At 36.0% G+C, this 12,525-nt stretch overlaps 1 protein-coding gene across 5 annotated transcripts in view; it reads right to left on the reverse strand.

Moving 5' to 3' along the window:
- Positions 1-12,525, reverse strand: part of STXBP4 (syntaxin binding protein 4) — a 182,774-nt gene that overhangs the window by 166,792 nt on the left and 3,457 nt on the right. For 2 of the 5 annotated variants that reach the window (XM_030881607.2, XM_060291047.1), the window contains exons 2-3: positions 4,257-4,333; positions 3,650-3,777 (exon numbers count right to left, since the gene is read on the reverse strand). The exons of 1 other annotated variant lie outside the window; for it this stretch is intronic. In XM_030881607.2, coding sequence (XP_030737467.1) covers positions 3,650-3,696 — 47 coding nt within the window. In that variant the 5' untranslated portion in view covers positions 3,697-3,777; positions 4,257-4,333. Of the gene's footprint in view, positions 1-1,211; positions 1,311-3,649; positions 3,778-4,256; positions 4,334-12,525 lie in introns of those variants that run through there. 2 more of the 5 variants (XM_060291045.1, XM_060291046.1) reach the window with 2 other exon arrangements.

Genomic DNA, 12,525 nt, shown 5'->3' on the forward strand with positions numbered 1-12,525 from the left:
TTTGGTAAATCAAATTCTTAGAACTAGACAACTCAGAATACTCCGTATACACTAGCAACGACATTTTAAAAAGTATGATCATACAAAAGCAATCAAATGAATTTTCTTAGCTCTAATTTTAGTTTTTCTATAAAACAGCCAAACAGTACAAGAAATTACTGCAATAATGCTTATTTCTTTGGAGTAGAAAATACTTTAAAAATATTATTCAAACAACTTTAAAGATTTATTAAAGGTGACTGAAGAGACTTAGTTTTAACTGATTATTTTGACTACACTGAAGGATTCCAAAACAAAATACTTTAATGAATTAGGTAAGTGACTTTAAAAGACATGTTTTTGGCCACTTAAAGCAAAATAAATATGACCTTCATTTGAATCTCAAAAAAATGCAGTTTATCTTTTTAATTTAGAAAGAGTATTTTCCTGGTACAAATCACTTGCTCCAGCTGCAATTTCTGCCAGACATAAAAGTGATGCCATTAGAAAAGAAGGAACTGTTAAAAGAATTCTGCAAAAGGTACTCTCCCCCCTTCACCTCAGTTGTGTTTCTAAACAGTGGTCAGAGCAGACACTTTTACTGGTCCAAGAGAACTTGAATAAAGCATGAAATGAAGCTCAGGGCCGTCTGCTTACTTATGGTGTAGTGGGTGTTGTGCTAAGCAATATACATACATTAGGCCGTTCAACTAATATTTATAAAATCCCTATGATGATTACCCTCATTTTTCTAAAAGAACCCAAATCTGGGCAGGTTAACTTGGTGGCCCAAGGTTACGAAGCTGGAGAACAACAATGTGAGGGCAGTCTGTCTAACTCCAGAGACAAAGTATGGTCTAAGGTCTACTTCACTGGTGCATTAAAGCCATTGTTGAATATAGGACTTCCAGCTGTCTTCAAACGTGCCAAAACACAGAAACCGCTCTTTGAAAAGAGTTACTTCATATCTTACATATGATTATGGCTTTAAAAAAATTTTCTTAACTTCTGCCATAGAAGTTCTGACTATATCTTTAAGAAGACTTGTATTCAAAAGTTAAATCATAAAAAAGTAGAATGAAAGAAATTAAAAATTTAAAAAAAACTTACAAAACTCCCTGTTTTTGAATATTTTGCCCTTTATATAGCACATCCTTTAGGGTTGCATTATATTGAATTCAGCTCTAGGGTTGGAGGGCCTATCTGGGGATACTAGGGTAATAGTCAATTACCTAGGGAAAAAAGGCAGAAAATGTTCTACAGTCAGATTTCAGAACCTCAGTCCATTCTTGACAGGAGATTTAGACTGCAAGGACGTAAAGGGGTGAAGCCTAGAAAAGGGCAAGATGAAGAAAGGGGACAAAGGTCCTCATTAAGCACCTCCAATAACCTCTTAAACCCTCTAAATGTCAATTTCCTTCAATGGGGACACACACGATCTCCAGCATATGTTATTTCAGTAAGGGATCCCTCCTTTTCTAATCCCAACACACAGTATCTATTATTAACACAGCAGTGTATTTACTTGCTAGGACCTTACTTTAAAATTCCCTCATTGTTAAGAATTTATATTACTTCCTTTTTTCTTTTTTTTTTTTTTTTTTGTCTATTAAAAATAGTTCTGCTGGGCTTCCCAGGTGGCGCAGTGGTTGAGAGTCCGCCGGCCAATGCAGGGTACACGGGTTCGTGCCCCGATCCGGGAAGATCCCATATGCTGCAGAGCGGCTAGGCCCGTGAGCCATGGCCGCTGAGCCTGTGCGTCCGGAGCCTGTGCTCCACAGTGGGAGAAGCCACAACAGTGAGAGGCCCGCGTACCGCAAAAAAAAAAAAAAAAACACAAAACAAAACAAACAAACAAAAAAAACCAGGCAGAGACACTGCTTTTCACCTATCAGATCAATGTAAATTTAGAACTTTCACAATATAAGACAAGGCTTCAGGAAAGAGGTACTCTTTTACATTGTTGGTGGTAATGCAAAATGGCATAACCCCTAAAGAGGGGATTTGGAAGTCTCTAACTTTACCTTCTGATCCAACAATCCCCTTTCTAGGAACCTTTCCCAAAGATACTCTGGCAAGAAATACAAATGACTTGTATACTAGGTTCGTCATTTGGCATAATTTATGATCACCAAAAATAGCAAACAATTCAAATGTCCATCAATAAGGTACTGGATGAATAAACTATGGTATATTAAGAACAGAATACTATACAGTTACAACAAGGTACAAGGAAGATCTTTATAAATTGATATGAAGTGATCACCAGGATATAATTTTAAGTTAAAAAAAAGTCTGGTCAAAACACTATATATAATATGCTACCTTTTTGTTAAGAATGCACTGGCAAGTGGAGCCTGGGAGCTGAATCCTGGGTGTTTTGGAACATTTTGCCTTGGTCATATGCTACTTCCTCATGAACTTGATTTTGCCCTAAGTAGTTGGATAAAACTCTGTGCTGTCACACAGAGTAAAACTGTTCAACATCAATGCATGGAGCTCTGTAGACAGAGCTCTTCACCTACCAACAGCTGGGGCTGGCTTATATCTCTATGAGACTGGAGCTTTCCACTGCTCCCAGGAGGAGGCATCAGAGAAAGATACCTTGAGTTTAACTAACCTGACACCCTTCTGCAGGGAAGATCTTCAAACCTGAGTCAAAGGGCTGGTGAACACTTGTTTACTATGTAAGCAAGAGTAGAAGAATGTCTATACAGTGGAACTATATACAGAATAAATAATAACTTTGAGAAAAAATATAATTATATACACACATATATATATCACATGCATATATATTTATATGGATATGTATTTGCTTATGCAAAAAGAAACACTGAAAAAGAACTAAGAATAAAGATGGCTATTTATAGGAGGAATGAAGGCACAGAGTGAAAGACAAGACTGAAAGCAGGACTTCTCCAAATATACCTTGTTATATGTGTGTTACATGTTTGCAAAACGGCCAATTCTTCTCGTCTCTGTCTGCATGCCCCCAGGAATGTGACTTTACTGTTCCTTCCATTAAAAAGTAAAGTCTGTAACTCTAGACCTTGAATTTGGACTTAGTTATCTAAATTGCTTTAGCCAATGGTGCATAAGCAAATGTGAGGAAAACAGACATTTGAAAAACACTTGTGTTTTGCTGCTGGGAACCATTCTACCACCACGTGAAAAAGTCTGAGCTAGCTGCCTGGAAGATGAGATGCCAAGTTGAAAGAGACTTCAGCTATCCAGCCTTCCTAGATGAGGCCCCAGAACATGTCAATGAGGCCACCCTACGTGATCTGGTGCAGCCCAGAAGAACTGTTCACAGAATCATGAGGAAGAATAAATGCTTGCTTGTTTCAAGGTATTTTGAGCTGGTTTGTTAGTCAGCAAATGTTAATCTTAACATTGTTATTTTTATACTGGAATTATAAAATATTTTAGGTATTTAAAAAATCAGATCAAATTTTTAAGAAGCAGTCTATATAAATAATTCTAAAAGAGAATGCATAATTATCCTTTACCCTGATTTACACAGAAAGCTCTGATCAACCTTTTCATTACCACTATCTTAGACCACAGGTACGTAGCTGTATAAAACTTTCCACCAAATGTTCATTAGTATTCTACATATTTTAAACTATGATAGTTCAAAACATATTAAATTTAATTTAGCAATTACTTTTCAAGTAGACCGGATGATACTACAGCAGATGTATTTTTATTCATGGTTTCACCACTACTGTAGCCTTGGATTTAACAGCTGTATAAATGAAGATCTTGACGAAGAGTCTATAAATTCTTCTTTTCCTAAGATTGGAGAAGTAGAAAATAAACTGTCATGTCTTAGAACAGTCAAATTTGATTTTAACTGTGCATAAAAACATTACATATACTTGGCATGTAAACAATATGTCCCTGTGTATAGATGATAGATGTATTTTATATATATTGAGCTATGGCATTTTAGTCATTGCTGATAATATCTGAGAAATGTAAAGGCAGTTCTGTAGATAGAAAGCTAGATAGAGCTATAGGACTATATCTATATCATTATTAATATCTATAGCTATATAAAAATCTGTATATTCTAGCAGAAGTGAAGAATACAGTTAAGCTTTAGGTAACTATTATAGCTTCCACCGTTACTAAGCTTAAAAAACACATAATAATAAAAGACTGAGGAAAATGTCTCTTGTGAGCACAAGGCTAGGAATTTTACAGTCAGAATGTCTGCAAAATAATTATACAATACACTTTGAAGAAAACACAAATTCCTACTGTCTCACCAACTATCTTGAGGGACTTCCTGCAGATCCTATATTACTCTGACTCATATTACTCCATGAGCTTCTTAAATACTTTCCTATAAAAAGAAAAAAATATTATTTTAATGTCTCATATAGCTCCACTGTGAAAATTATAGAGAATAGTGCAGTTTCATTTAATTTAAAAACTGTATTTGAACAGATTTACCACTTCTGTATAAGAAACATAAAGTATAGAAACCTGAAGTTGAAAAAGACCTTAGGATCATTTAGCACAGCTCTCTTATTAAAGCAATGAGTAGCTAGATTCAGAGAGATTGTGTACTTTCCCTATACAAATGAGAAATAGTCAATGGTTTCTTTCCCAACTAGAACTCAGGCTTCAGAGCCCACAGCATGCAACTTGACATCAGACAGACCTGCATTCCAATTTGAGCTTCTAGGCTTCTCCAAGCATCAGTTTCTTCAAAGGTACAGTAGGTAGTAGCGATCGTTTTACAAATGGATACATGTGTCAAAACTCACCAAACTGTCTCACTATAAATATGTGCTGTTTGTTATAAATCAATTATTCCCTAGTAAAGTTAATTTTTTTAAAAAATCCAATTTTCAGTTAAAAATGGCAGCTTGACCTTGGCATGTATCTTCTTTTCCTCCAAGAGCCCACTAATATAACCCTAATATAAAGGGTTACAAACAGTATAAACTCATAATGTTAGCGAAAAAATGAAAGAAGACCCATGAGATGAAAAGTTTCAATAAATTTCTGGAAGACAAAAAATAGATGGTAGGACGATAATTGATAAAGGAGGCCTGAAGAAGCTGAAAGCTAGGGAAAGGCTTTGTAAACACTTTTAAGTTTGAGCACACATATAGAAAGTGGTAATACTTGTATGGTGTACTGGGGTAAACAGAGGTGGCATGCTATACCTCTAAGAAGCTAAGGGGCAATCACTAACTCAGCACACCATAACTGATTCATGGCAAAATTCTGGCCTAAAAAACAGCTAGAGATGTTGAGGAACATATCTTGTAGAATCCCAGAGAGGTTGGGGACTCAGGAACCCAAAGTACTAGGGACAGTGAAACTGAGGTGGAGAACTAAAATCAAGGGGATTATCCCGTCTCTTCTCCAACTACTTATGTGAGAGAAATCCTAGATTCTTCTGTCAATAAATTAAATGGACTCTGAAGAAAGAGCCGACAACCTTCTGGGATCCTAACACAGAATTGTATCACTGGTCTGGGTGTTAAAAACCTGCTTCAACTTTCACAGCCCCTGTGGTAGCAAGCAACAGAAACAGTGGGAGCACACAGATCAACAGTAGCAGGGAAATGAAGCCACCAAGCGCTGTCAGCAGCAAGAGTCTGATGGCCAGGAAGCAAGAAGGTTACTCAGTACCCCATGGGGGAAGGAGGGGAAACTTGAGGGAAGAGCTTACAATCCTAGGGCTTGACAGAGTAATGACTCAGAGTCAAGAGCTGCTGCAGTGGTCCACAAGACTAATGCAGCGGTAGAAGAGAGTTCAATTCTAAAAGTAAGTTTTTATAAGTTCATTATAGACTGCTTTAATAATATAGCAGAATGGAGCAGATTCCCAAACCTTCAGTGAGGAAGTTTTGATATAACAATAATAATAGCAACTACCATCTATTGGCACCATGTGTCACACACTGTGCTAAGTATTTCAAGTGTATTTATCTTATTTAATATCATGAAAAATTCATTAGCTTTAAGTAAAAAAAAGCTGAGTTCAAATGGCAATACCACTATATGCTAGCCATACAGCCTTAGAAGAGTTACCTAACCTCCTGGCATCTCTTCATATTAAGGTAGGAATAATAACACCTAGCTAAAAGGGTTGCCATGAGGATTAAGGGAGATGTAAAAAACTGGGCTGTCTTCACAGTGTTACCAAAGTGAGTAAGATCCCCATGCAGTAGTGATTTGTCTTAGCTGGGCACTGGGTCCCCAGGTCATGGAACATATCCAAGTATAATGAATATGTCATTGTTAAATTCTATAATAGATTCCATATAGTGTCATTTAATTTTTTTTCTACTTCAAACTATTAAAATGAAATTTCAGTTTTTAAATTATTTCATTCACCTAACATACCTGTCATTGTCCTAAGTGCTGGAGGTGAGATAAAAAGAAAAGAGTCTCTCCCCAGAGACAGTCAAATAAACAGACATCAGGAGTGTGCTAAGTGCTCTGACAGTGGTATTCGCAGGGTGCTGGGGGCATGGAGGAAGGCCATCTAACCCAGAATGGAGGAGTCGTCATGAAACAGCAACACAGCCAGGCATCATACTAGAGGATTTTATCCTCAGAGGAGCCCCAAAAGGCAGGTAATATTAACCCATTTTACATAAGAGAAAATCAGTTAATGGAGAAGCTATGTGACTTGCCCATGGCCACAGTGCTAAACAGTTATAAAGTGGAATTTGAATCCAGTTCTGCCTGGTTTCAAACACAAGCTTTTTCTGCTACAGGACACTAGAAAATTAATTTATGTGGAAAAATGTCATCCTCCAACAAAGTAGGATAAGAGAGTGTTAATTAATGCTGTCTCTCTTCTATGAAGATGATACTATTTTTTTTTTTTTTTTTTTTTTGGCTGTGTCACGCAGCATGCAGGATCTTAGCGCCCCAACCAGGGATTGAACCCGTGCCCCCTGCAGTGGAACCATGGAGACTTAATCACTGGACCGCCAGGGAAGTCCCTATGAAGATGATACTACTAATTAAACTTCTTTACAATAATGAAATGGGTTTAATCTTATCCATTCAAACATCAGGCTTTTTTTTTTCCTCTCCACATGAACAAGGTATCCATTGTCTTATCCTTAAAAATCATAAAATGCCTTTTCCTTCCCTCTCCTTTGCTTGTTTCCTACTCCTTCCTTTATACAAGCGAGCAAGGTCCTCAATTGATAGGAGTTCTAGTAATGTTACACATCCACCCCAATCCCCCAACTTCACAGTATTAATGAATGACACAAAGAAAATATTCTATTCTTTTACTAAAAATATGACTATTCAAGGAAAATATTTTGTTTTTCTAGGTTGCTGACTCATAGGGGGAAAAGGTTAGGTCAGCAAAAACAGAGACAGTGGAACACTGGGGGAAAATATTTTGTTTTATAAGCTGACTCTATTCTGGAAAACTTAAATTAGAGCTTTACTTTGATACACAACTCTCTTATGACTGCATTAGAAGTTTTCATGCCATACAATTAAAACTCTCATCAGATAAAAATCTGCCTATCATGCACATGATGTCTGAATAACAGACTTAATAATTTATGTTCTCAGAGACACGACATTCAGTATTTTCTAAAACTAGTTCTTTTTACCAGACCAAAAATAGAGAATATAAAAGGGAAAGGGATAAAAACATCTGACAGAAATGATGGTAAGTGTTAACTTGATTAAACTATAATAATGCCATATGAAACATTATATTTTTAAAATTTAAATAATAGTTAATACATTCCAATGTGGTTATATATTATGGATGCATATCTCTGTCCTATCCAGCTCCACACCATTTCCACACTTAGGTACCCACTGTTTTAGTTTCTTGTGAATCCTTTTAGTTCTTTTATATACAAATAAACAAATATAAATAAATATTCTGATTCCTTTACATTTTTTAGATGCAGAAAGTAGCTACAATCAGGCACAAAGCACCCAGCTGTTCAGGTTGTACACTGTACAATCCTGAGGGTTTGTATGGGTCATACAGACTCTGATGTGAAGAGGTACTCTGGAGTGTGTGGTAGCCCTGCATACTATATGCACTACTGTGCAACCTGTTTCTTTTTTTCTTTCACTTAATATATAACTTGGAATTCTTTTCATATTTTTACATAGCATACTAATTTATTTTCACAGCTGTATAGTATTCCATTTTATGGATGGACCATATTTATTTATTCCCTTATTGATAGATATTTAAATTGTTTCACTTTTTTTGCTATTGCTATAATGAAATCTTTATATATAGGTCACATTACACATGTACAAATCTATCTGTAAGATAAATTTACAAAAATCAGAGTTTATACACACTTGCTATTTTGACAGAAAATGCCAAACTGCTCTCCAGCAGGGTTGTACTATTTACAATTCCATCAATAATAGTGCCTCCAACAATAATAGTGCCTGGTATTCCAAATCCTCACCAACATGGTATACTACATTACTTGGATTTTGACAGTCATATTGATGAAAATGGTATCTTAATGTAGTCTGAGTGAGGCTGAGCAATTTTTTTTTATGCTTTCAGGACCTTTTATGTGAACTGTGTTTTCCTATCTTTTGCCAATTTTCCTATTCACTGTTAGCTTTTTACTGTCTATTTTCTAGTTCATAAATCCTAGGGAGATTATTCCTCTGTCTGCACTAAGAATTGTAAGTATATCTTCCTCCTTTTGTTCTTAGATTTTTTTTTTTTGGTTATGCAAAAGTTTGTGGCTAAATTTATCTTTTCTTTTATGATTTTTGGTTTAAGTCAAATGAAAGTCCTTGCCGACTCCACAAAGTTACAAAGAACTCTCATATTTTCTTACAGTTTCATTCTAAAATCTTTGATCCATTTGGAAACCACCTACAGTATAAGGTATAGATCCAACTCTTATTTTCTCCCCCAAGAAGATCACTCAGTTGTCTTAACCACATTTATTAAATGTGATTTGAGATGCAACCTTTATCATACACCAGATCTCATAAGTACTTGGGTCTACTACAGTACATTTTTATTCTGGCCCATTTGTTATTCTACGTATTTACGTACCAACACTATTTTATTTTAATCATAGACACTCTATAATATGTTTTCATATCTGGTAAGGACAATACCCCCCTCACTGCTCTTTTTCATCCAAGTTTCCTGGCTATTTTTGGTTATTTTTACACATTAACATCTAAATCTCCTTGTTTTTTTTTAAAAAAAAGCTAATTGTTGGGAATCACGTTACATTTGCAAATTGATTGAGGAAGCTCTGGTATCTATCTTTTTGATTTTTCCTGTCACAGTACTTGGTATATCTTTCCTTTTGTTCAAGTCTTCTTTTGTGACCTTCTGCAGTGTTCTAAAGTGTCTTCATATGGGTCTTGCACATTTCTTATTTATTTAATTCCTAGGCATTTTGATATTTTTTCTATTAACTTAATGCCTTTTAAAACACCTATTATTTTGAAAGGATAAAAACTGTTTTGGGGAAACTTAGTAAAATCTTCTAGAAAACAATCTCTTTCACCCCAAATTCTATCACATGATTTAATGTCTTTATTTTTTAGTGTTACTAGTAAACTAGTTGAAGGAAAAACAGGCCCAATTCATATATTACATTTTAGTTGAAAATTGTGTAACTGCAATATGTTCATTTATATCCAAGTGCATCTTATTTAACACTTCAATACATATACACGTACTCACAGCTTATAGACAATTAATTAATTAGAAGACTTACTGAGTTATCATTACAAAGATTAAAATAATAACTAGAATAGACTCATAAGAGCTTTATAAGCAAGAACCTAATTCTCATCCTCCCTTGACAAAGTATTTTTATTTATTTATTTATTTTTATTATTACTATTTTTTTTTGCGGTACGCGGGCCTCTCACTGTTGTGGCCTCTCCCGTTGCGGAGCACAGGCTCCGGACACGCAGGCTCAGCGGCCATGGCTCACGGGCCCAGCCGCTCCGCGGCATGTGGGATCTTCCCGGACCGGGGCACGAACCCGTGTCCCCTGCATCAGCAGGCGGACTCTCAACCACTGTGCCACCAGGGAAGCCCGACAAAGTATTTTTATATCTAATTCAAAGTTCTTAACAAGCTGTGTTGCCAAGGAACTCTAGTGTCTTTTAGTTGTTCCTCTAAAGTGAAATGGTAAACAGAAGAGACAAAGGACAGGTGTTGTAACAGGGGAGGAGAGATTTATTGGCTTAATACTAAACCCAAACAGTCTCTCCCCTCTCCCTCCTCTTCCACCTCCTCCATCATCATCATTATCATCATCATCATCATCATCATTCCCATCATCATCTTAAAAAGCACATGAGAAAGGTGCTTTGTCAGAAGCTATCGAGTCATATACATCTAAATGTCTTTGAAGACTCACCAGATTATTTCAATCAAGTGACTGGGGAACTTTAGTTCATTACTGAGTGTGACAGCTTATGCTTATGTCATTAGAAAGGGGGAAAAAAAAGAAAAAAAGGAGAACAAGGAGGCTTTTTCTTAGGAAACAGTGAAATTTTACATTAAGGTCATTTTAAGGGAGAAGGAGGGCTACCCAATAAGTTATCTGTCTGAATTCTGTGACTGACAAATTAGAAATGCCTCCTATTTATAAATTCACTGGAACTAATATTAAAAATGTCAATATCGCTTATTGTAAAGTTAGACCTATAGATTCAGTATTATACTTGAAGAAACAGACATATAAGAAAATGACAGTGTTTAGGAACTGTGACAACTTGTACACCTTATGACAGCAGAAATTCTTCAAGACAGCATTAGCTATTTATATAATCCTAGGGTTGTTTAAGAACATCGGCAAAAATCAGGTATGACTCCCTTCCCTGGGCTAGACTTTAACTGATCTTTTAAAATGGCATTAAAGTTTCAGGAAATCAAGATATAAAAAATCGGCCAAAGGGTTATTTTACTATCTTCTTGATTCTGTACCCAAAGGCAATATTCCCCCTGGTGGTACATTTTTTTCTTAGATTTTCAAGAATCTAAGCAGGTCAGGAATGCTACTCATTTGTCTTGGAGGTGGATGAATAGCATCTGCTTGTAACCCACAGCACAACCCAGTGGGAAACAACGGAAAACTGCTTCAAAGAAGGAGACCTGGGCTTCTTCGTCTTTTTTTTTTTCTGGGCGTCTTGAAAGATCTTCATCAGACCAACAGCTCACTGCTCTCACAAGTTTCCTTAGACTACCTGACTGCCTTCTGCTTGCCAATCACTGGCTCAGTACAATCATGTTCAAGCACTGTGCTAAATACTTATGATATTATGCCAAAAAAGACAAGGCCTCTGCTTTTATGGCATCTACATGCTAGCGCTGGGAGAAAAATAACAAAAACGGAAACAACGTGAACTAGATTTTAGATACTGAAAGGTGATATGATCATATGTGACTGGACAAAGGAGAGCTAATTTAGACTGGGTACTAGAGTTCCATCTAAGATCCAAATAATAGGTCAGCCAGGAGAAAAACTGAGGGAAAAAAACTGAGGTACCAAGTATTCCAGGCAGAGAACATCTCAAGGCAGCAAAAAATTTGGGATGTTTACAGAACAAAATAAGTGTGACTGGAGCATGACGAATGGGGAGAGAGAGGAGATGAAGTTAGAGAGAAGTAGGCAGGGTCTAGAGTACTTAGAGTCTTAGGCATCATGTAAAAAATAAGAATTTTTGCTTGATCTTATTTCGTACAACCTGACTGTTCTCAGGAGATCTGAATTTGCCTTTTGCCTTATCTCTTTAACTTCTGCTTATTCTAGGTAGGCTGACTATACCCTAGCCTGAATTATGCCAGAATGTCAGTCAGTTCATTTGGGATATAATCAATTGGGGGAAGGGGGCAGTACAAAATGAAAATGCGAAGCCCTTTGTTAAAAAAAAATTATTAACAATTTCAAGAAAGTGACAGCAGAGGATTAAACCAAGTACAGGGTCCAACTAAGTGAGCAAGGCCTGTGTGACTGACTGCACAGGTCACATACCGATGAAGCTGGCCCTGATCTTGATAAATGTTACTTGAAAAAAATAAATGCCTTCTACTGATGAATAATTTCTGTTTTCATTTCACCTTATCTGTCAATCACATAAACTTATTCAAGATTTTTTAAATGGAGTAGCCTCTCAAACATGTGGTTTAAAGGAAGCTGCCAGGCTATATGGGAAAAGAATCAAAAAAAGAGTGGATATATGTATATGCGTATGTATAACAGATTCTCTTTGCTGTACACCTGAAACTAACACAACATTGTAAATCAACTACACTCCAATAAAAATTAAATCTGCAAATATTTCCACATTTTTAAAGTGGATTCTACATGATGATAATTTAATATAAACAATTACTTTTTTGTTTTCATATCAAAAAAAAATAAAGGAAGCTGCACAGAAATAAAAAAACTAGGATATCAAGACTCACTGCAGCAACTTCATGCCATTATTGTGTACTAATTGGAAAACAGTGATTATCCAGTCTATTCTCAGGCAAACTACAATTCATTTGTTCTTATTATTTACTCAAAT

This window comes from Globicephala melas, chromosome 20 (assembly GCF_963455315.2).
Source record: "Globicephala melas chromosome 20, mGloMel1.2, whole genome shotgun sequence".
Classification (NCBI taxonomy): Eukaryota; Metazoa; Chordata; class Mammalia; order Artiodactyla; family Delphinidae; genus Globicephala; species Globicephala melas.